At 42.4% G+C, this 25,725-nt stretch overlaps 1 protein-coding gene across 3 annotated transcripts in view; it reads left to right on the top strand.

Moving 5' to 3' along the window:
* Positions 1–25,725, top strand: part of NECAB2 (N-terminal EF-hand calcium binding protein 2) — a 239,797-nt gene that overhangs the window by 132,295 nt on the left and 81,777 nt on the right. For all 3 annotated transcript variants that reach the window (XR_015744934.1, XM_087940473.1, XM_087940474.1), the window contains 3 exons: positions 3,167–3,285; positions 5,855–5,934; positions 16,032–16,088. Coding sequence is in view for 2 of the 3 variants with exons in the window: in XM_087940473.1 (XP_087796599.1) it covers positions 3,167–3,285; positions 5,855–5,934; positions 16,032–16,088 (256 nt within the window). In the remaining variant the exon portion in view is untranslated. The remainder of the gene's footprint in view (positions 1–3,166; positions 3,286–5,854; positions 5,935–16,031; positions 16,089–25,725) is intronic.

Below are 25,725 nucleotides of genomic sequence, written 5' to 3' on the forward strand. Positions count from 1 at the left end.
CACAGGTAGTTCTCGACTTGCAACATGTGATGACCCGCGGCATGGCACAAAAATAATAAAGTCACAAAAGTAGATAAATTCCCTTTAATACCTCCAGCTTGGCCCCCAATGTCCAGTTATCCTTGGCTGGAGATCAAACTCTCCCAAAAACAGTCTACAAAGTGAAGAAATACAGTCCAAACCCAAAGTACAGATAAATTAGAAATAAAAAAAACCAACATGAACCACGCTGAAGTAATTAACACGACAGGCCAGGATAATAAATTGCAGACTTAGAACAGATAACGAAGCACACACAGTTGGGAGGATGCCAAAACCCAGATAAGGCTCGACAATATAATGCACATTTGCTTCCAGCAAGCTGCTGTGTGCAAACACCCTTCTTATATCCTGTTCTCCCAGCTGCAAGTAATGAAAGGGATCAGGGCCCTTTTCTCTCCCATAAGCCATGTTGCTCCCTTCTCTGTTCCTCCCTGCATGCCATAGGATGAAGAGGGGATGGGCCTGGGTCTTCCTCTGAATGCCCAGCTGGACTGTGCCCTTCCCCAGTTTCCTCCACAGCCACCAGAGCCACACTCCCATTCCCTGTCAGCTGTTCCACCTCTCCCTCAGAATCAGACTCCAACAAGGGCATGACACAATAGTTGTTTTAGTGACCATTCAAAGAAGGGACTTGTGGCCATTTTTCACAACTATGACCATTGCAGCATCCCTATGTTAATATGACCAGACACTTGGCAATTGGCTCATATTTATGACTGTTTCAGTGTCTCTTGGGGTCACAGGAACCCCTTTTTGCGACCTCCTTACAAGCAAAGTCAATCAGTGAAGCCAGATCCACTTAACAACCATGTTACTCACTTAACAACTACAATGATTCACTGAACAACCGTGGCAAGAAAAGTCGTAAAATGGAGCAAAACTCACTTCTCGCTTAGCAACAGAAATGTTGGGCTCCATTGTGGTTGTAAGTCGAGGACTACCTGAATATAAACAGAGAGCAAACTACACACCCATGGTGATGATCTTTCTTAGTCAGGTAATGAAACATCTGCAAGCCAATGACCCAGCTCAGAGAGCACCAGGGACCCCGCTATTCAACCTTAAGCTACAGATATTTTTTTAAGTGTGGTTAATCTGGATTTTTTTTAAAAAAAGATATCTCTAGGACGGCTTGGAATTCATGCTAGCAAATCCTCTGTGACATATCTGATCCAGTATGTGTTGAAGGAATGCTGTAGCATATGGTGCTTTTAAATGCCAAGGGTTTTCATTTGTAGGAGGAAGGTAACTCATGCCTTGAATCCTTCCACGAAATGTACCGTTCAGGTGCCAAATAAAAGGAAGAGGCAACCATCACCAAAGCAATTAGTTGTCAGATGGAACAATTAAGGATTTATTTCAACTCAGGAACCCGCAAATGAAAAAATCAATAATGGCTCTTATAAAAAGGAAGCAATTACCTTGGATATTACCTAAGCTTTATCAATTACCTGATTTGACACTTGTGGCCAGGAGGGCAAGAGTTGTTGCTTTTTCATTGCCTTTATAAGAGCAAATTCCGATTTCCCACTGTCTTCCCCATTGACCTGCTTATGAGAAGCTGGCAAAGTGTTGGAAATCACAGGAACATGACTGTGGCATATACTGCAGAAGTGCCGCAAAGGTTGTGTCCGACCCATCACAACCCCATGGACAACGTTCCTCCAGGCCTTCCTGTCTCCTACCTTCCCCCAGAGTCCATTTAATAATAGAAGTAATAGAAGGGATGAACTAATAGAAGAGATGAACTATAGGACAATGGTTTGCTTGTATGGTTGTATGAATATACAATTTTTTTTACTCTAGTTTTTGATTCCTTGCTTTTCAAAAGGAAATTCAACTTGGGTATTACCTAAGCTTACCAATTCCCTGATTTTAATACTTATTGCCAGGACAGCAAGGGTTATTGCTTTTTTCATTGTTTTTATACAGGGTAAAAAAAGCAAGGGAGCAAATTCCGATTTCCCACTGTCTTCCCCATTGACCTGCTTATGAGAAGCTGGCAGACAGAGAGTGTTGTAAATTACAGTCACATGACTGTGGCATACCGCAGAAGGGCTGCAAAGCAGGGTAGCAGGTCTCCGGTGGCCACAGCTTCATCTTACAACTCGTCAAAAGAGGCTTGAAATTTTGACTTCTGGGGAATATGGCTAACTGAACACAAGAGATCTTCGAAGGATTTCTCCCTGGAGTGTTGTTCTTCTACCTTTTAACTGAAGGGACTGATATCCCATCAGTTTCTGTGACCCACCCGGTTAGGGTGTGTCGAAGAAGATCCCTGAAATTTCAATCCTAAGGGAATAATGGATCCTAGATTTTGGACATGTTCTTTAAATTAGTATTTGGGTTCCATAATTGTTCTCCTACGATGCACCATTTCACCCAGTTTAAGGTTACAAACAGATAGGAGAGTTTTAGTAGCATATAATGTTCAATTGGCTAGTTTCTGTAGCCAGTTTTGTTAATCGGTTTAATAAAATTTGCAAGAGCCTAGCCTTATAGACTGGGGCTTGCTACCAAGTTTTTAATGGAGTTTTTCAAAATATTATCAGTAGATTCTCTTTGGGTGCTCCAACCTGTCTCTATTCAGCTCACAGGACTGCAGTGGGGAAAAGTATGAGAAAATATTTTATATTGCAATTTCTGCTTCTAATAACACAATTAAAATAAAAAAGATGAGCCAATTTGTTACATGATCTAAGAATTTGTTCCTGTCTGTTGAATTGAGCTCTAGTTTGATTCATCTCATGAACCTCAAGTTGGAGAAGGGTCAACTTTTAGCTGAAAGCTTCACGGTTGTTTATTATAATAAACTCAATTATAATAAACTCAATTATTTACAGCCAATTGAGCTACATTAGAAAGCTACAACCTCCATGACATTTCTAAAACCATGGTTTATTCATTTGTACGTTATTATTTCATTCTTTTTTCATGTCTTTAAACTTTTTAAAGAGAAACTATTTTGTTATCGTTCTAAGGAGCATCTGAGCTAGCAAAGCATGTTGTGTATGTTTTAATGAAGGATTTTTAAACCATATAACTAAAAAAACCCAAACAAACATAAAATATTCATTCCTTTTTTCCCCCATGTGGTCTATCTGTTTATCTTTCTCTCATATAGACACATCCACAATAAATCTGGCCATAATGCTATGGACAGTTGGTATGACAATCCTGTGTCAGGTTATTCACCCAATAACAGAATCATGACCAAAGAACGCAGGAAAAGTTTCCAGACTGGTAAGTATTCTGGGTTGACCAGATTTGGCTAGGTTGGTGGTCAAAGAAAGCTTTGATCAAAGGGAATTTGTCAGGGGTGGGATGAAAATACAGTACCAGTTCTGTGGGCGTGGCTAGGTGGGAGTATCTAGGTGGGTGTGGCCATGTGACTGGGTAGGTGTGGCTTTTTTGCAGCACCCCCCACCCCATGCAGGGGCTGCCATAGGGAGGAAGGGGTCAAGCTATTTTCTAAAGCACCTGTAGGCCAGACAAGGAATAATGGATGGAAACTGAACAAGGAGAGATTCAACCTGGAAATAAGGAGAAACTTTCTGACAGTGAGAACAATCAACTAATGGAACAGCTTTTGCCCTTGGAAGTTGTGGGAGCGCCATCACTTGAGACCTTCAAAAAGAGATTGGATTGCCATTTATCAGAAAAGGTGTAGGGTCTCCCACTTGGTCAGCGGGTTGGACTAGATGACCTACAAGATCCCTTCCAACTCTGTTATCTGCAGGGTGTGTGTGTGTGTGCTGCATGCCCCCACACGTGCCCCTTTTTACTCCTGGGCCTCAGGGAAGCCTCCTGGGCGAAGCAATAAGACAGCAAGGGGGATCCAGGCACAGCTGAATGTCAGAACAGCTGATTGTCAGGAGGAAAAAAAACCATACCGGTTCAGCTGAACCAGTAGCTGTTGTTGTTTTTTTACTACCGGTTCGTGCGAACCGGGCCAAACCGGTAGAATACCACCACTGGAATTTGTGTTCGGAGATTGGTCTCTTCATTTCCAGGAATCTGACTGTCGAAATATATTCAGCACCATGCCGGGAGAAGACAGCAACCTCCGATGAGTGAAATGGACTCACAAAAACCACTTGCAATCATGCCAATTTGAATTTTATAAAGAGAGCAAGTTCTTTCTAGGCAAAATAATGTTGTTAGTTGTGAAATCACGTCTGACCCATCGCAACCCCACGGATAATGTTCTTCTGGACCTTCCTGTCTCCTACCATCCATCTGGAGTCCATTTAATAATAGAAATGATAGAAGGGATGAAATAATAGAAGGGATGAACTGTAGGACAATTGTTTGCTTGTGTGTTTGTATGATCATGCTTTTTTTTTTTAACTCTGGTTTTCGACTTCTTGCTTTTCAAAAGGAAATCCAGCTGCTTAGGAGTGAAAAATGTGTGACCTTCCAAAAGAGGTCAGGTTGCTAGGTCCCATCATCCTAATATTGTCCACGCTGCCTGGAATTGGTCAGACCTGGAGTAAAGCTAGAAATATTTTGATGTGAGAGCTGAAAAGACTATTACAGTTCCATGTTGCATCAACAGAGTGCATCAGTCATCCTCTGTTCTGTTTTGGCTGGAGTTCTGGATCCAGCTCTGAGGGCCATCAAATAGAAAACTGACCAAAAGAGGACAACAAAGATAATGACGTGCCCCCAAGCCTTATAAGGGAAGGTTGTCTAACCTTGGCAATTTTAATGATGTAATTAATGCTTGTGTGGACTTCGGATCCCAGAATTCCTCCTGCCAGCATGAGTGACCCCATGCCTGGCTGGGGAATTCTGGGAGTTGAAGCCCACAAGTCTTCAGTTGCCAAGGTTGGATAACTCTGCTCTAAGGAATTATTGAAAGAGCTGATTGTGTATTCTCTGGAAGAAGGAAAAAAACAAACGATTACTTCAGGATAAAACATTTAGCTGGGCCATCTAGAAAGGTAGGCGAAAAGGGTGCAGGATTCTGGGTTTTGAAGAACATTTGTGCAGAGATAGGGAACAAGTCATACTGTATGGAAATGAGGTCAAAGGAACCAGCTATATGGGATCTTCTCTTCATTGACCTTAAGAAGGAGTTGCAGATTGAATACATTAGTTAGAGCAGAGGTCTCCAAACTTGGCAACTTTAAGACTTGTGGACTTCAACTTCCAGAATTCTCCAGCCCAGCTATGCTGAAGTCCACAAATCTTAAAGTTGCTAAGTTTGGAGACCCCCTGAGTGAGAGAGAAGATAATCCATGTCAAGTGATAGGGACCATTTTGGGTCAAAGAAAACGGTACCTTATAAAGTGAAGGATCATTTGGGGGTACAGTCAAGATTTGGGCATGCAAGTGAATGGGCCCAACATTCAAACACTGTGTATTTCCAACTTTGAAGGTTTTTGACGGGAGCAGATTGGCTTGCTCTCTGTGACCGCTCTTAAACAGAAGATGGTTTTTGGAGAATGTTGTTATTACAGAATTTCCTTTATTTCTAGATGGTGGGAGATAGCGTAATCATTTCAGTGGGACGATGTGAGCAAGATTTAGGTACACAGTTTCCAGAAAAGTCCCCAAAAGGGTTCTAAATAATGTCCGAAATGATATGGGGTCTCCTGTTTAAGCAGGGGATTGGACTAGAAGATCTCCAAGGCCCCTTCCAACCTTATTAGTCTACGCTCTATGTTCTAATTACCACCAAAAAAAATCCCTTGTATACCCCACCCTCCTTTTGACCTTTTCTAGTTCATTTTTATTTTTTGCTTAGCCCAACTCATACAAGCAGGGTGAATTTCATCCCTCTTCAATTATATTTCTTTCTCTGTAGCATCTTCAGACACCAAGGAGGAATGCTTGGAAGCACAAATCAACAGATTAGCAGAATTGATCGGAAGGCTGGAAAACAAGGTGAGTATTCCTCCTTCTTTTTTTAAAAAAAACAACAGCATTTTCTTGCCAAAGACAATGGATAATTTAAGAAGGTGTCTTCGAAAGGTTTGCTTTGAAGGAGAGAACATGCTCATTATCCAACACAAACAATCCAACCAAGTGTATCTATGCTAGAGCAATATTTCTCAACCTTGGCCACTTTAAGATGGGCAAACGTCAACTCCCACAATTCCCCAGCCAGCAAGGCATGTTATTCTCCATTTGGTAAGAATCAACCCAACATTGATTCTTCAAGACCAAGAAGCCCTTGACAGACTGTTCCCCATGCAGTATCTGTTGGCAACAGAGCATTCACTGCAAACCCAAGAGACCTTGGCCTCCGCTTGCCTTGCCCGATAAAGAGAAAGAAATGGTCAGATTCACAGGTTAGGAAAACCTCACTGAGGTTAGGAAAGTCTGAGAAAATGACCTATGTAGGACAAGCAGCCAGAACAAGTAGCAGAGCGCTTCCATGCACACAACTAGAACATAGAAGAATAGGATTGGAAGGGACCTCGGAGGTCTTCTAGTCCAACCTGCTGCTCAGGCAGGAGACCCTACTCATTCCAGACCAATGGCTGTCCAGTTTTCTTCTTGAAAACCTCCAGTGATAGAGCACCCACGACTTCCAGAGATAAGCGGTCCCACTAATTAATTGTTCTCACTGTCGACTAGCAGTAGGCTTGATGAAAACTCCTCAATTGGGCAGCACCTAGGCAGACGTCACCATAATTTAAACTGGAAAACGGAGAGCTTAGTCTACCAACACAAGAGAATTCTTGGAAGCCCAATACTCAGACAAATCAGTCATCAACAGGCACACAGACACAAACAACTTCAACATATTTTTCAAAAGAAACAATCAAAAAGCTGAAAGACCACAATGCTTTCTTGCCAGCAATCAACAGCCAGAAAAGCAGACATTATCACCAAGATTAAGATCAAGGAACAAGCAGTAATCAATATTGAGAGTTTCGCAGCATTAATTCAGTGCCAGAAAAATAAACACAGGTGGCTGATGCTTCATTTAACGTCTTTATAAACATAATAAGTAGATTTTACAAACCAGTTGTAGATCTCTCCAACATGGAGCAAGCTCAGACAAAAAACATGTTGCAAGTAACTTCAGCAGCGACTCGGGAGCTCAGAAACATACATCAGTTTCACTTTAGTTCAGCAGGCAAACAGAGGAGAGAAACAGTTTCATTTTCAATAGACAGACTCAGAGCTTAACATAGCTTCAGAGCTGCAGAGCTTAATAGAGAGCTATGCCTAGGCTACTTCTAGTTTCAGTTTCCAAACAGTTCTCATTGCGTGACTTCGTTGCTAGGCCTATTCATTGGCTGACCTTGTTACCATGCTCTGTTCCAGTTCATGAATATACTCTGACAATCAATACCCCAATAAGTACCAATAACGCTCCTACCACCACTGATAGGGCAAGCCACTCAGAGGTGGTATTCAGCAGGTTCTGACCAGTTCTGGAGAACCACTAGTGGAAATTTTGAGTAGTTCAAGAACAGGCAAATACCCCCTCTGACTGGAGATTTTACAGCCTCCTTCCCCTGCCACGCCCACCAAGCCACACCCACACAACCAGTAGTAAAAACATTTGAATCCCACCACTGAAGCTACTAGTATATGAAATGAGAGCAATCCGTACTCCCTTCCAGCATTAGTAATGTTGTTGGGTAATAAAACATCTCCAAGGAAACCACCAAGCCCAGAGAACAGCAAGGACCCCACAGTTCAACTCTGAGCTACCTATATTCTCTTCTATCAGTACTGATATTGTTACCTAGTTTGGTAATGAAACGTCTGCAAGAAAACTCCCAAGCTCGGAGAGCAGCAAGGACCCCGCAGTTTGGTCCTGAGCTACCAATATTCCCTTCTATAGATACTGATGATGTTACTTAGTTTGATAATGAAACGTCCTCAAGAAAAAACCGAGCTCAGAAAGCATCAAGAACTCCAGAGTTCAACCCCGAGCATTCAAGCGATGCTTTTGGAGGGGAGATTCTCTAGGCCATTGGGTGAAATAGGAGGATGAGGTACCTGAGTTTTATGTGCCCCTTGGGGGGCTTGGCCAACCCAAGCCTTTTCTATTATTCTCCTTCCAAATGATTTAGCTGCGCTCTGAGCCACAACTTTCTGTCAAGCTTCCATTCGTTTCCCTTCTGAAAAGTTCAGCGTTAATGTAGGAGAAAATTATTTAACCCTGTTTAGCTCAGGGCTGAAAGAACAGTGAGAAGAAGAAAAAAAAACAACCAGTCCTTTCACTGTTCTTGAATCTTCCAGCATTTACTTCAGAAGGATGAGCCAAGTTCGAATAAGGGAAGAGACAAAGTAAAATTTCACTGCATTATTCACACCATGGATATTTGTTATCTTCATTTCTTATCCAGCCCTCTTCCCAAGCTAAAAACTGGGTTATGATGGATCCAAACAATGAGATTGTTCCAGAATAAATGTGGCTGAACAATTCCGTTTAAAAATGGTAGAACATAGAATAATAGAATTGGAAAGAACTTTGGAGGTCATCTAGTCCAACAGCCTGCTCAAGCATGGCTCAAGATGTCACATTTCAGACAAATGACTATCCAGGCTCTTCTTGAAAACCTCCAGTGATGGAACACCCTCAACTTCTTAAGACAAGTTATTCTACTGGAATAACTCATTATTAGGAAATTTCTCCTTAGTTCTAAGATGTCTTCTCTCCTTGATTAGTTTCCATCCTTTGTTTTTCGTCTTGCCTTCTGGTGCTTTGGACAATAGATTGACCTCCTCATCTTTGTGGCAGCCCCTCAAATACTGGAAGACTGCTATCATGTCTCCCCTGGTCCTTCTTTTCACTAGGCTAGATATCCCCAATTCCTGCAACCGTTCTTCATATATTTTAGTCTCCAGTCCCCTAATCATCTTTGATGCTCTTCTTACTAGAGTCTCAACATCTTTTTATATTGGGGTGATCAAAACAGGATGCAGTATTCTAAGTGTGGCCTACTAAGGCTTTGTAAAGTTTAGAATTTAGCCTTGGTACTTAGGAAGCAGCCGCGAATGAAAAACTCATCCGATTTAAATTGGGCTTTTTCAGAAGTGGTTTGCCTCTTTTAGAAATTAGGGAGTTCCCCTGCCATAGAGAGGCATTTACAAGTACAATACCTCTTGACTTACAACTGTTCATTTAGTGACTTATGGAAGGTTCTCGCTCTTTACAATATCCCCATGGTCACGTGATCTAAATTTAAGCACTTGGTATCTGGCGTATATTTATGATTTCAGGGCATCTCTGCTGGCTAGGGGATTCTGGGAGTTGAAGCCCACAAGTCTTAAAGTTGAAGCCCACAAATCTCTGCTGCCTTAGGGGATTCTGGGAGTTGAAGCCCACAAGGTTGGACATCCCTGCTGTAGCTAGAGTGTTCCCAATATCTCGGGGGTTGCCACAAAGAAGGGATCCCCCTATTCTGCGAAGCAATGGGTGGAAACTAATCAAGGAGAGAAGCAACCTAGAACTAAGGAGAAATTTCCTGACAATTCAAACAACTCATCAGTAGAACAACTTGCCTCCTTGAAGCACGGGAAGATTTGAAGAAGAAGTTGTCTGAAATGGTCTTGGACTTCCTGCCAGAGTAGGGGGGTTGGACTAGAAGACCTCTAAGGTCCCTTCCAACTCTGTTATTCTGTTGTTCTGTGTTCTTCCCAAGAGTCCCTTGACCCTGGTATTTCCACTTAAGGGTCTTTCTCCCCACTGAGGGAATCTTTTGCCTTGAAACGTCGCCAAAGGGATTTTATTACATTTTGATCTGTTACGTGTGCAGAGAATTTGCTTTCACCCCAGGGCTTTTTTTTTGTGTGTGTTGTTGTTGCAGCTGTAATTATAATGAGAATTTTCATGGCTCGGGGCTAGTTTTGAGAGTTATTGAAAGAAGCCCTTTCTATATTCCCTCTGCTTTTAGCACCATGCAGAGAAACACATCTGCGTAAGATGCCTTTGTTGTGCTAATGTAGAAAAGAAGCGGAGTTCTGCTGGCTGGGGAATTCTGGGAGTTGACATCACACATCTTAATGTTGCCAAGTTTGGAAAAACAGCTCCGTGGGGATTCTCACGTGTCCAAGCCGAGGTTTCAGTGCTGTTTTAAATCCACAGGCAGAAGCAGTCACAGACTCCAGCGCTTCCATCCAAATGGCATGAGCCTAACACACGACATAAGCTCCGTCTCTTTTGTTACATGTGTGTAACTCCCACCATGCATGCACAAAAGGCATCTGATGTATCTTTTCCGTTATTTCCCATTCCTTCCCCCCGCCCAACGAGGCTTGAAAGGAAGAGATGAGTTCAAGTCCTGCTTTAGCCATGAAAGCCAAGCTGGGTGACCTCAGGCCAGCCAGTCTCTCTCAGCCCAAACCACCTCACAGGGTGGTTGTTGTGGGAAAAGGAGGCAGATGTGACAGGGAGATGTGACAACTAATCACGGAAAAAAAGGACTGGGGGGACAGGATAGCAGTATTCCAGTATTTGAGGAGCTGCCACAAAGAAGAAGGGGTCAAATTATTCTCCAAAGCACCAGAAGGCAGGCCGAGAAACAATAGTTGGAAACTAATCAAAGAGAGAAGCAACCTGGAATTGAGGAGAAACTTCATAACAGTGAGGACAATTAACCAGGGGAACAGCTGGTCTCCAGAAGTTGTGGTTGCTCTATCACTGGAGGCTTTTAAGAAGAGACCGAACAGCCATTTGTCCAGAATGGTATGGGGTCTCCTGCTCCAGCAGGGGGTTGGACTAGAAGACCTCCAAGGCCCCTTCCAACCCTATTATTCTATGTTCATAAGTTTGGAATTGCAGTTACTTGAGTTGTCTTAGAACAGGGGTGTCAAACTGGATTTCTTCGAGAGTCAGATCAGCATTGTAGTTCCAGTGGTGTTATTGAAATTTTTTTATTACCGGTTCTGTGGGCGTGGCTTGGTGGGCGTGGCAGGGGAAGGTTACTGCAAAATCCCCATTCTCTCCCCACCCCACAAACCTGCTTTCCAGCTCTGTTCTCCTGGGCAGGGCAACCAAAGGAGACCCAGCCGATCAGCTGGGACTCGATGGGAGGCAGAGAATAGATGGGGTTGGCGGGTCAGAGGTGGGATTAGCCGGTTCTCCCAACTACTCAAAATGTCCTCTACCGGTTCTCCAGAACTGGCCAGAACTGGCTGAATGCTACCTCTGTGTAGTTCTCCTCCACAGGCTGGTCAGGGGGGAGCAGGTGGGGAGACAGGACCGACACCTCTTACAGCACCATGGAGGCCGAAAACAGGCTGTGCATGCTCCCCCAATGCCCCATTTTGTAAAGGCACCGCAGGCCGACCCTGTGGGCCAGATTTAAGCACAGGCCTTGAGTTTGACACCCCTGTCTTAGAGGGAAATGGGAATAAAAGAAAGGGGAGAACTATTTTCTGTCAAGCGCAGGAAAATCAGGAAATCCACGCAGTTTAAAATGGATATAAAGGTTTATTGCAAGCTTGAGCTCTCTACAAGGATCTAAACTACTAATGGCCAAAGCACATATCTAAAGCCAATTTACAGAAAGATAATAGATAATCCAACGCTGATCATCTGTTATCTGTCTGTAAATTGGCCGTAGATAAGAGCCAAAGTAATTCAAAGAGGGCTGGACTTAGGTGTGATGACCCAAAGGGGTGTGGCACAAAAGTAACAAGATCACAAAAGTAGGTAAAGTCCCTTTAGTATCGCCAACTTGGCCCCCAATGTCCAGTTACCTTCGGCTGGAGAAAAAAATCTCCCAAGAACAGTCTTTAAAGGGAAGAAATTCAGTCCAAGCCCAAAGTACATATAAATTATAAATAAAAACCATCACAAACCACGCTGCAGCAATTAGCGACACAGGGCAGGATAAGGAATTGCAGACTTCAAAGGATAACAAAACACACGCAATTAGGAGGATGCCAGAACCTAGATAAGACGTGACAAACAAAGATAATGAATACTTTGCTTCCAGCAACTTTACTGTGCGTAGTTTGTCTTTTTAAATAGTTTTCCCAGCTGCAGCCAATGAAGGGAATCAGGGCCCTTTCCTCCCCCACAAGCCATGCAACTCATGTTGCTCCCTTCTCCGTTCCTCCTGTGTGCCCTAGGATGAAGAGGGGGTGGGCCTGGGTCTTCCTCTGAATTCCCTCTGCCTTGCTCTACCTGTCTCCTGCTCTGCCCAGCTGGACTTTGCCCTTCCCCAGTTTCTTCCACAGCCACCAGAGCCACACTCCCACTCCCTGCCAGGTGCTCGGCCTCCCCCTCAGAATCAGATTCCAACAGGGGCATGACATTAGGTCTCTGGTGGGCCTGAAGGGACTTGAGGCTGGTGACACATTTGACCCCTCCCTCCGGCTCATCCTGGGCATCTCCTACACTTTTTATCTTCTCCCTCTTCCTGTGTTGAGTCTGTGTGCACGTCGAGACCCTTTAAATCTGAGTAGCCCCTCTGGGAAAAATCAGTTGCTGAAATCTTACATTTCTTCCTTTGATGTTGTCATAACAACTCGAGGGAAAGGGTAACCTCCATAAAGCAATGATTTACGCTTAATTTATTTTGGGAAAGTAGTTGTCAAGGTAACGGAGGATGGTTCTTTTTTTAAAAAACGGGGAAAAAAAGTACAAAAATCAGTTAACATTTGTGGGGTTTGAACTTTACATTTCGAAGAATTGTTTTTGGAATAAATGCTTCTGGAAAGCTTTGCCCCCTGTTGGAGGAAAAATAGCCCTTCCTGGCAGGAGTAGAAAAAGAGTAGAAATCGGATGAGTAGAACCAGAGGGTTAGAAAGAACTTGATCGTCTCGAAGGTCCGTATAATGTGACCTTTTGAAGCATTTTGATAACCAAGGGTGTCTATGGGAAGGAGTCAAAAAAATTAAAAGGGAGTCGCACCTCCCCATTTGTGACAGGTTGGCAAAAAGACCACAATCTTGGCCAAGGCTGGTGGCCTCGGTTGTAGCAGTGATGGGTGCACCATGGGAAGACGTGAAGGAACCTGGTTTCCAAAGCACCTGAGGGCAGAACAAGAATCAAAAGATGGAAACTGATCAAAGAGAGATCCAACTTAGTGCTAAGGAGGAATTTCCTGACAGTGAGAACCAGAGGTGGCATTCAGCCAGTTCTAACCAGTTCTGGAGAACCGGGAGTGGAAATTTTGAGTAGTTTGGAGAACCGGCCAATATCACCTCTGACTGGCCATCTCTTCTCTGCCTCCCATCAAGTCCTAGCTGATCGGCTGGATCTTCTTTGATTGCCCTACATAGGAGAACGGAGCTGGAAAGCAGATCAGTGGGGTGGGAAGGGAATGGGGATTTTGCAATATCCTTCCTCTGCCACGCCCACCAAGCCATGCTCACAGAATGAGTAGTAAAAAAAATTGAATCCCACCACTGCTCAAAATCCCCTCCAACTCCATTATTCTATTATTCTGACAACCTTGGTAACAGATCTACATGGAGAAAAATCTATCCTTGTCGTGGCTAAGAATTGACAGTGACATGAAAGCACATACACCATCAGTTTGTCAACACAAGAGTCTATAACATTGGTGGAAGGAGAAAGAAGAATAGGGCAGTCAGCATCAAGGTGGATGGACCGTCGCAATGAGAGCACTTTGGAAGACCTAAAAAGACCAGGTTAGGGAGAAATTATCATGGAGAAAATGGATCTATGTGGTTGCTAAAAGTCAATAACCATTTAGATCATAGAATAATAGGGTTGGTAGGGAACTTAGATGTCTTCTAGTCCAACCCCTCTGCCCATGGGACATAATCAATCAACCATACACAATCCGTAAAGGATCAAAAGCTTCATATTTCTGACACATATCCTCACAGATAACTAAGACGTATCCGTCTTGAAAGTCTTGAAAAGAACGAAGAATCTTTTTAGGGTTTTTCTAATTAATTGTCCACTTACAAAGTCACCTTTATGAGGTTCATATCAGGAAGGGGAAGAGGTTATTTGAGGCATGGTAGCCCAAACATAGAAGTTTCCAGGTGGAAAAATCTCACATAAAATGTATGCATGGCTATGTGTTTTTACATATATATCAGAGAGACTAACCAAGCAGAAAGTAGAAGAGAATACTGTATTTGTTGTCCAGGATTGAACTTGGTCCTTGGTGCACTCTGAGCTTGGTGGTTTTCTTGCAGACATTTCATTACCCAACTAGGGAACATCATCAGTGCTAGAAGGGAATAGGGTTTTGCTCTTTGTTTAACTGCTTGCGCTATCAGTGTCAGTGGGAGTGTTCTTAGTGTTCTTAGTGGTTCCTTGATTCCTTCTATATGAACAGAGACCAAACCCCTCTCCCTTTTAGTACTGATGATATTACCTAGTTGGGTGATGAAATGTCTGCAAGAAGCTCAGAGACCACCAAACACACCATAAGCAGAAATACAACATACTGTATGTTCTGTCAGATGTAGACTTTATTGTCACTTTGAACGTACGCTAATAAGACATACATTAAAATGAAATTTTGTTGCACACCGTTCTCAAAGTTAATTATTTTATGAAACATTATGGAATGTAAAGTGTCAAATTTGAGTCTGAAAAGGTACTTTGGGGTATGCCAAGGCAACGACATAATCCTGGAAATGGCATAGCTACTTTAACAAGACACGGGCAACGCTTATTTTTTTTCACAACTGTGTGGAATCAAATATATATGCAACTATCCTTCCAAGATCCAAAAGCACCTGCCTGAATAGGTGTTTAAGTCAGAGTTTTGTGGGGTCCTGAGCTTGGTTGTTTTCTTGCAAATATTTCATTACCCATTCAGGTAACATCATCAGTGCAATAATAACAACACTGATGATGTTACCTAGTTTGGTAACCAAATGTCTGTGTGAAAACCACCAAGCTCAGCATGCACCAAGAACCCTTCACTTCACCCCTGATCTACAAATATTATCTCCTATTGAGGCAGAGGTTTATTATCTGCATTGGTCTCTCTCTTTCTAGCAGTGCATTAGGGCTATGAACTTCCATACTGATCCTTTTTCCCTCCTGATTTCCATCACAGCAGGTGTGTGACTAGTTTTTTTTTCCCCGGGGAAAATATCTCCACCTAAAATTGTACAAAGTTACCAGAGTTTTGTAGTGCCTAGCTCCTTGTTGCAGATGGTTGCGTTTTCCCAAGGGAAAAAGAGCTCTCTGAAGCTTTCTTTTCCATCAGAAGTTCAGCCAAGGAGGCTGCACGGTTTTAGTATTTGGCAGATTAGAGAGACATTCCTTCCTGGTCTGCTGCCAATCGCGTAGATTAGATCCAAAGCCCTTCATCCCTAATTTACACCTCGGGTTTTCATGGCAGAAGTTACCAGCCAGCTGCTTTCTTTCTGCCCTCGCCTGCCAGGTTTTAGTTCCATGAAAATATTACACACACACACATACACAGAGAGGGAGGGAGGGAGGGAGGGAGGGAGAGAGAGAGAGAGAGAGAGAGAGAGAGAGAGAGAGAGAGAGAGAGAGAGAGAGAAAGAAACTAGCTTGATACCCGTGCTTTGCTACAAAACTCTGTGGTCGGGCTTAGTTTTTGGGGAGGAAAATAAGGGGGGAAAATCTGCCTCTGCCTACCAGCATCCATCGGTATTCATCTGGCTAGCGTCTTGTCAGTGTGTGAGAGAGTTGAGGGCTGTTTGGAGACTGAAGCAGTATTTGCTGTGTGAGCAAGGAGACATCAAGGAAACTGGGTGTGGCTTAGCTCAACTGTGCTATACTAAAGTTGCTTGGTGCTGTGAAACTAAAACTGGAACTGAAACTCCTCTCCTCTGTTTGTTTTTTGCATTTGGAACAGATTTCTTTTCAGGTGGGGAGGGGGAGTAGAACTCCTTAGCATCAGAGCGTGTTAATAATAATATAGGAAATACTCTAAATGTTCTGATGGTCATTTCGAAAAATCCTTTCTTTGCGAGCCCCTAGAAGCCAAGAGGAACATACGTGCCCAATTTCATGTTTGTAGGCTTTATGGTTCTGGAGATTTTGTGATGATGCCTGAGTGGTATTTCATTTTTACAGAGAGATTTTTTTTCCCCCTCAACAGACCCTTTGGTTTGACCTGCAACAACGGCTTTCAGACAGTGAAAATACAGCATGTGCGGTAAGTGTCGTTTTTTTTTTCCCTCCAAATGGGGATACTGGGTTGGAGGAACAATATGCTGCTATTCTGGAGCGCCCTTTTCTAGACAGAATCAGAATAGAAGCTGGAAGGGACCTTGGAGGTCATCTAGTCCAGCCCCCTGCTCAAGCAGGTGACCCTATACCATTCCGGAAAAGTGACTGTCCAGTCTCTCTTAAAAACCCTCCAGGGATGGAGCAACCACAACTTCTGGTGGCAAGTTGTTCCCCTGGTCTGTGGGTGCCCCTTTCTTTTCAAAAGACGATCAGCACTGAGCTTTTCATGCATGAAAATCAAGGTTGTTGATTACTAGATGCTGTTGGGTCAGGGTAGTGATCCGCTGCCCAGCAGTTGGTGTTGTGGTTCACTGGCAGCAGGTGTGAACGGCTGAGGCCTTGGAGAGCAAGGATTCAGATGAGGAGCCTGCGTGTGATGTAAGGATGGGGCCAGGACCATCAGGGAGTGGAGTGCTGTCTTTGGAGCTTGTGGAGGTTGGCAGCAGTGCGGAAGAGGTTCCCGAGGAGCCTGTGCCAAGTGTAAAGCGTGCGTGCAGGGCTGCTCGAAGGGAAGAGCAGCTGCAGCAGCACAGGTGACTCGGGAGTAAGGCTGCAAAGTAATGGCCCCTCCCTTAAGGGATAAAAGCCAGCTGAGAAACTGCAGTTCTTTGCAGGAAGCAAAGAAGTTCTTGCGCTTCAAGCCTTATGGACGTTCGGAATATCTTAGTTTGTTTGAAGACTTTTTGTTTGGAATATTTCCTTGCAGTTTAATCTGGTGTTCTTGGCCACCTTGCACAACCTTAGCAAGGCTTGTTCTTATCTGGGACAACCAGTAGAATGGGTTGCTCACAGAATGCTCCATCACTGGAGGTTTTTAAGAAGAGACTAAGACAGCTATTTGTCTTTATTGTTAACTCAAGCAAACAGAGTTAAAAGCTTACAGTTACATAAAAGGCATACGTACCAAGCAAAATGACACTCTTATAAGCTGCCAGGAGCTCCTTAATAATGACAGCAGAGATACTCGGTGGGCAGTCAATTTTTCCCACAGTACTCAGTGCTAGTTTCCACGTGGAAGCTCCCAACTACCATACAGTTTTTATCAACCCTGTCACCATGACTTCATGGCCCTGTTATGGTCAGGAGACTGCAAGGCTTGACTTTGACCAGGACTCGAAGGTGGGAAGGTGGGAATTCAGAGTAAGAAAAGCTTTGAAGCTACGTGAAGATTCCCACCGCTTCTCCTTTATTCAGTAAACAAGAGAAGGGGGGAAAAAATCAAGCAGGCTAGCTCGGAATGAGCTCCGAACCTCTAGACCAGTGTTTCTGAACCTCGGGGACTTTAAGATGGGTGGACTTCCACTCCCAGAATTCCCCAGCCAGCCTAGCTTACTAGCAGGGGAATTCTGGGAGCTGAAATGTACACATCTTAAAGTTCCTAAGGTTGTGAAACACTAGGAGATATCAAAATAGGTCTTCGCGATAACAAGGGTCTTCTTTGTTGCTGCTACAAATCATCATCTCCTTTTAATGACCCCATAATCCCTTGTGGGGTGGGCTCTGGGCAACTGAACGGAGCTGAGTGTTTACTGGCCAGATGCCTTTCCTGTCGCCAATGAGGAATTTTATACAACAGTTAGATTCTCATTGTGCCCAGAAAAAAAAATATCTGCCTCTAACCTAGGATCGAACTCACAACCGCCTGATTGTGAGGCAAGAGCTCCACCTCTAGCCCAACGCACCATTCCATGTTGCCGCTATAAATGCCGGTCAGAAGTGAGTTTGTTTGGGGTTTGTTTTTTTCATGGAATGTACAGTTTTTGTAAACTGTGAATCCCCCTGGGTTTGGTGTAGTACAATGCAGCAAATAAATATTAACTAATTGATGACTCAATTAAAAGTCAAGTGATCTGTGGGTTCCCATGCTTAAAACGTTGAATACTTCTGAGTGCTGATATTATTTTCCATTTTAGGGTTTCTAAAAAAATTCATAGGAGTTTTAGAATTATGTTTTGGGTTTTTTGCCTGAGGACAGGGTCAATGCTCCTTCGGTCCTGAACTTCATAGCCTAATACTTTCTAAAATTATTTCTGCCACATTGGTTTTCTTTGCATATTTATGCTTTTTCCATTAGCAGGGACTCACAAGTAAAACTAATAATAGAAGAACTTAGGAACACATTGTACTCCAGAATGAATAGAAACCTTGATTTTCCTAAAGAATCTGGTTTTAAAAAAAAGAGTCGGAAAAACACACAGGATAGAATATGCATCCTAGATTCCATGAATAAAGCAGTCATTACATTGTCAGAATAATGTATATATGTATATGTATATGTATATGTATATGTGTATATATATATATACACAGCTCCAGTTGAACTTGGCACCTATCCCATAATAGTAACCCAGCTCACAAGCCAAATTGATGGTTTAAGTAAGAATACATGGTACAGGTATAATCAGGGGTGGGATTCAAATTTCTTAACAACCGGTTCTGTAGGCGTGGCCTAATTTGTGGGTATGGCTTGGTGGTCATGTGACTGACTGGGTGTGGCTTGGTGGTCAAATGACTGACTGGGTGTGGCTTGTATGTAAATATTTATGTAAATATTGAATTTTTTATTTTTAAAAAAGAGCAACTTTTACCCAAAACCAGGCAGAGCAGGCAGGCAGATTGAGTTGCACGCAGAATCACAGATTCACTCAGAGATCTACCTTTCTGCAATCTGCTACCTGAGTCTGCACTGAAAAATAGAAGCTTCAGTCCTATGGAAGGTTCAGCTCTGCTTTTAGATTAGCTAGAAAGCAAGAAATCCAACAATTTCCTGCTTTCTAGCTAATCTAAATATCCCATCACAGCTGATAGTAGGAACAACTGATGGTCAGGAAAAAAACAAAGGAAAAATAGCAACTTACCAAAAATTAGGTGAAGGCACAACGCAGGCAAGTTGGATGGCGCGCATGCCAGGTAAGGAGTGGGTGGGGCAGGGAGGGGCAGGGCCAGCCAGTGGTGCGATTTGCCGGTTCTCCGAACTGCACAGAACCATAACAACCGGTTCTATAGAATCGGTCCAACCAGGTAGAATCGCATCCCTGGGTATAATCCTCAACTTATGGCCACAACTGAGCCCCAAAATTATGTTGCTCAGTGATACCTTTCTTAAGTGACTTTTGCCCCATTTTATGATTTTTTGGGGTCATAGTTATTAAGTGAATCACTTCAGTGATTAAGTTAGTCACACGATGGTTAAAGGAATCTGGTTTGCCCATTGACTTTGCTTCTTAGAAGGTCGCAAAATGGGATCACTGAATATGCCGCAATATGAATTAAATGAATCACATTAAGATGTCATACATCCAGGTGTAAATCAGGTCACCATGGGGATGCTACAGTGGTCATAAGTGTGGAAAAACGGTTATAATTCACTTTTCTCAGAACCATTGTAACTTTGAACGGCACACAGAGCCATCCCAAGAGAAGGGTAAACAAATCAATGGAGAGGACTTTAAAAAGCCAAGAACACTGGGGACTTCCGGTTTGAGCTTCTTCGGCGATAGACCAAAACCGCGTCTCTGTGAGGCTTCGATCCGTGCTCGCTGCTGGAGGGCCCCGAGCCAGCTGGTTTCGGAGCTAAACCACCCCATGAAGAGAGGGGAGACTGCCTGCAGGGTTGAGGAGAGCCACATCTCTCCTCCCCAGCTGGCCATTACTCCCTTTCCCAAAGGCGGTTGTAGCGGTGGTCAGAAATGGCCACCACAAAGAAGAACTTGACTGGAAAAGAATGTGCAGGAGGAAGATAAGAAGAGAAAGTTTTGGTTGACCGGGTCAAACAGCAAAAGCAACAAATACGGTACCCTGGAATTGAAACTATTAAAAAAAAAACAATAACATTGTTCCCTAAGAAGATTTTTAAGCTGCGAAGGAGAGAGAAAAGAGAAAAGATTTGGTTTTTTTTCCTCCTTTTCCTATACTGACAGCTAAGAGACTTAAGCAAGAAATTGGGGGGAAAAATCCACTTTGACATTAATAGGCATTTAATGCTGAAAATAAAAAGTCAAAGGGATAATAAAGATTTATGGATAATCAAAAGCTTTTGAAAACAGGAAAGGAGAGAAAAAGAATAAAAGGGCAGGATCTGGAAGGGAGGAGACTGCCTAGAATTAAAAAGAACTTACAGCAAAATCTCAACAAGACTTCCAAAAGATACATTTTAACTGAAACATCACAACAAAAACCCCAGGAAGAGAAAGTGGGAAAAGAAATAATAAGAAACAGTTTGGGACTATTTGGATTACTTGATGATCTCTGGATTTTTGGTTATTGTATTTGAATGACTAAAATCAATCAGGTGGTTGTTTAAAACTGTTTAAAATGGCTCCACTTTTAGAAGAACTGAAAATGGAACTTAAAAATTACAAAGAAGATGCACAAGAAGGGAGAGGTTCTTTTGGCTTCGTATTTCAGTTTTTAGAAATGGAGATTTGGAACTGTGAGAAACAACAAGAAATGCCTGCAGAACAAGAAGATCATGACAAAGAAGAAGCCATCTTTAATGAACAAGTAATCTTAGGTGAGGGGGAAAAAAGGAAAGGGGGGAAAGAGAATGGAAAGTTTAAGATTGGGAAAAACAACCCAAAAAAAGAATAGAGCAAAAAATAAGCATAAAATCAGAAAGCAACAGAAGAGGGAAATGCAAAAGAGAGAATTAGAAGTAGAGAGACAAGGGGGTAAAAAGGGGAGGGAGAAGAGACAGAAACAAAATATAGAGAAACAGGATCTATTTAGAGATAATGGGTGAAAATTTAATGGAAAAAGGGATTCTGCAAAGGTACTTAAGATAGTATTGTTGTATTAGAAATAGAAATAATTTTAGAAAATATGAAACAATGTATGATTAAAATGTTTGATAAAATAGCTATCGTAATTCAGTGGAATGCTTGTCAATAAATAAATGTAACAAAATGAATATTTAATTATTTACAAAACATGTGTGAAGAGAAATAAGGGAAAAATAAATTATGGAAATTATACGTGTCTTTAATGAAGTATGATATTTAATTGTAAAGAAATGTTAAAGATGTTAAGATTTTAATGATTATTAATGATAGAACTGAATTGGAATGGAATGAGGGTTTATAATTACATATATTTATAATCCTTTTTTTATAAAAGAATATAGTGTGTATTATAAGAATGTACCAAGCAGAATTCGATTGGAAGTTATGTATTATGTATTATATTGAAGGTCATAACCTTAAGGTATAAATTGAAGTTTAAATAAGAGTTGAATGGATATAATTAAAGGATATAAAGGTGTCATGCTCCAGTTAGTAACTACAGGAGAAAATTTGTTTAATGAGAAAAGATAATATGAAATTGAAACAGAACAGACAAAAATATAATGATTTGAATTGAGATGAGATAATCAAAATAAAATTGAGAAAATTAAAAGAGGGGAAAAACTGTATAGAAAATGTAGAATAGTATACGATATGGAATAAAACACAAAAAGGAGCATGAAATTGAGTTTTGTGTCTGTATAAAGAAGTGCAACCCGGGACCGTGCTATTTTCAAAAAAGATGTTTTATTTGTATTTTGTATGTGTGAAAACCCAAATAAAACTTTATTTTTAAAAAAGCCAAGAACTCTAAAGCTTTAATTAAAAAAGAGGACTCTGCTGAAGACAAGGGGAAAAAAATACCTGACAGAGAATAATAGAAGCAGATAAAAATAAAAACAATATGGCTTTGGGGGTTAATATCATGTTCCACCCAGCAAAATATAACTAGAGTAATAAGTCTTAATTTCTGCACACCCAGAAGAAGAAAATAAAGTAGTTAGTGGACTCTCATAAGGATGTCATACAACCAGTTTCCTCCTTGGAAATCAATACACCATTAACTTTATTGACAAAAGGAAAATAATAGTTGGGAGTAGGTTCTAGCTGAGCCATTAAAAGCCCCAAACCAACCAGTGCATTCATTTTGGTTTTCCATTTTCACTCAAATTAGAGCAAAACCTACAGCTATCTAAAGGCTGGAACTATTTTGGTCTACAAAAATAAAAGATAATTCAAGGATCTAACTAGTCAGTGTCAATCAGCCTACTGGTGATGTCCAGTCAGCAAGCTCATTGCATGTCCTGTATATTCATCACATAGATGGTGGCTCTTTGTGTTGGAGCCTGGTCGAAGGAATGGAGTTTGCTGGCAAGGGCAAATTTAGAACACAGAATATCCACTAGGGAGATTCTCAGTCCTCCAGGTCATGGTTATCCCAAAGGTGCTTTTTCAGAACTGCCATCTTCTTCTGGCTTAGTGCCAGTCTGCTGTGAACTCCGGGGGAGAAGGTTGTTCTGACCTGGGCTTCCCAAAAGCACAAAGCCAACTCCTCGTCCCGATAAAACCCCTTTTATTTAAGTTAAAATGAATTCCTCTCCAGCAAAGTCCCAGCCAACGGTCTTTCAGGAGATTTCACAACTACAGACCTTTATCAGGCTTGAGGAGCTGCCAGGCTGATATCTTCCAAACGCCACGCTGTGGCAGCAATTACTTGGCAAGAAGTCAGGAACAGATGTTCACCCTAATGAATTGAACTAATTGTCTCCTGCAAACACGCTTTCGGTCTCTTTATTCCCTAGGGTGGGGTCATTCACCGTCCACCTGTGCCTTTATTCCCGAGCGGAGTCCTCGCTCCTGAGCTGTTCCCTTCTTCTGGCAGCTCTGTGCATGCGCACACTGGGAACAGGCTCCAGCTGTTCTTCTGCCTCGCTGATGTCTGACTCCAAAGGCAGCTGATCTGTCAGACGGTCCTGGCCCCATCTCTGCCTCCGACGCAGAGCCCTCGTCAGAGCCTCTCCCAGACTCCAGGACTGGCCCATGCCCCTCCCCAACCTCCTCACTGTCTGAATCTGTTGCCAGTCCCACTGGCCACTGGCGGGCCATGACAAAGATGGGAGGGGATTTGGATGGTCACAGTTCCAAGCAGGCTCCACACCCATTGACACTATGCAGGTCACCTTGAGGACACAGAAAAACCTCCAAGTGGCCTCAACAACTCAATCAAAGAATGCAAATGACCAGCTGTCTGCAAGGAGTATAAATCCTTCCATTCCCCACCATCCAGTCAGAGCTGAAGAAGCTTCTTGGATGAGAAGCGAAACCTCTTCAAAGAAGAAACCAAGTCCGGTTGCCTCTTGAAAAAGCACCTTTGGGACAACCACGACCTGGATGACTGAGCATCTCCACAGACCTTCCTCAAACCATCCTTTCTGCATTGGCGTGGGTTCTGTAATGTCCTCTTTTGTTTTTGAAGCAAGTGCTAAGAAACATCCTTTGATGTTGGGATCAGAGTAGTTCTTACCATTCAATCACTTCACATTCAATTCTCTGGATTATTCCTCTGCTCCACTCTTTCTCCAACATGTTGCTTTCAAGCATGCTTTGGTAACCAGTACTGGCTGGGGAATATGGGAATAGATGTCCACCGCATCTAAAAGATGCCAGCCGAAAGATAACTCTGATTATATATAGAATATGACTATATAGGCCCCTCTGTCTCTCTCTCTCTCTCTCTCTCTCTTTCTACGTATGGTAATTTGATAATTCATGTGAATACTCCTCCCCTGGATACACGAACAAGTGATGCAATTTTAATACTGTTTATTTCTACTGGTGACCAGCTTGGAGATTATGAGCCAGGTTAACAGTGGGGAAATTGCTTTTCTAAACAAATGTAGTTGCTTATGATTAAAACACAACTGAAATAGGAAAACATTGCCTTGAAATAACTTGGCTTGACCATTTCTTTCATTCTCTCCAACCACTCCTCGGCTCAATCACTCAATCACTCAATCACTCAATCAATCAGTGTACAGGTAGTCTTTAACTTGTAAGAGTTCCTTTAATGACCGGTCAAACTTACATCATCACTGGAAAAAAAGGTGACATGGCCATTTTTCACACTTAACGACCATTGCGGCATCCTCATGGTTACGAGATCAAAATTCAGACACTTTGGTAACTGACTCATAGTTATGATGGTTACAGTGTCCGGATCATGGGATCCCCATTGGTGACCTTCTGACAAGCAAAGTCCATTGGGAAGCCAGGTTCATTTAATGACTGTGTGACATTTAACAACTGTGGTGATTCACTTAACAAGTAGGGCAAAATTCACTTAGCAAATGTTTCCTTTAGCCACAGAAATGTTGGGCTCGGTTGTGGTCGTAAGTCAAGGATGACCCACATTGGGATTTTTTAAAAGGAGAAAAATCCACCTGATCTTTTTTATTCCAAAATATATGGAAGGTTAGTACCTCTGTAAAAGAAAAAAGAATGGGTTTTTTTTTTTTGGAAAAAGGTCTTATTGTGACCTTTCCCTCCATCATCACTCTTTGTCTAGCTGGGCATCCTTTTTATTCATGGTTGCTTCATACATACATACATACATACATACATATGTGTGTGTTTTCTTAAGTTTTTGCGGGTACTTATATGTATGGTATTCAGCTTTGTTCGGGTATTTTCCCACATTGTACTTGTGCTTTTAAAGTTGTAGCAACATTTTGGCAGAATCTCATCTGCCTCATCGTCAGACGAACACTATACAGAAGCCTGATGATGGAAAATCAATTTAATTCAGTGAGCCATGGTTAATCCTCCTCCTTTTCAACTGTCCTCTGATCTATTTTATCTCACATGGTGTGATGACCCAAAGGGGCGTGGCACAAAAACAACAAAGTCACAAAAGTAGGTAAAGTCCTTTAATTCCTCCAACTTGGCCCCCAATGTCCAGTTATCATCGGCTGGAGAAAAATCTCTCCCAAGAACAGTTTCTAAAGGGAAGAAATTCCGTCCGAACCCAAAGTACATCTAAATTATAAATAAAAACCAACACAAACCACAAGCTGCAGCAATTAACAAGACAGGGCAGGATAAGGGATTGAAGACGTCAAAAGACAATGAAACACACACAGTTGGGAGGATGCCAGAACCCAGATAAGACTTAACAATTATAATTCACGATTTGCTTCCAGCAAGGTGCTGTGTGCAAATGCCCTTTTTAAATCCTGTTTTCCCAGCTGCAGCTAATGAAGGGAATCAGGACCCTTTTCTCCCCTGTAACCCACATTGCTCCCTTCTCCATTCCTTCCTGTGTGCCCTAGGATGAAGAGGAGGTGGCCCTGGGTCTTCCTCTGAATGCCCAGCCAGACTGTGCCCTTCCCTAGTTTCCTCCACAGCCACCGGAGCCACATTCGCACTCCCTGTTGGCTGTTCCACCTTTCCTAGGAATCAGATTCCGACAAAGTCATGACACATGGCTTGCTGAAATCTAAAGATCTTTGGCATTCTGGCGAAATTCATATCATATTATTGCCTCCAGAAACTGTGAACGCTCCATCACTGGATGTTTTTAAGAAGGCCCTAGACAGTCACCTATCTGAAATATTATAGGCTCTCCTGCTTGAGCAGGGGGCTGGACTAGAAGACCTCTAAGGTCCCTTTCCAGCTCTTTCATTCTATTGTTCTATCTATTTGGAATGGAATGATAGAATAATCAAGTGGTCACCAAGAATACATCAGGATACAATCTGGAGTTGAAGTTCTCCCTCAGCCCCA

The sequence above is a fragment of the Pseudonaja textilis genome, chromosome 11, assembly GCF_049901715.1.
Source record: "Pseudonaja textilis isolate UNSWEBS1 chromosome 11, rPseTex1.2, whole genome shotgun sequence".
Classification (NCBI taxonomy): Eukaryota; Metazoa; Chordata; class Lepidosauria; order Squamata; family Elapidae; genus Pseudonaja; species Pseudonaja textilis.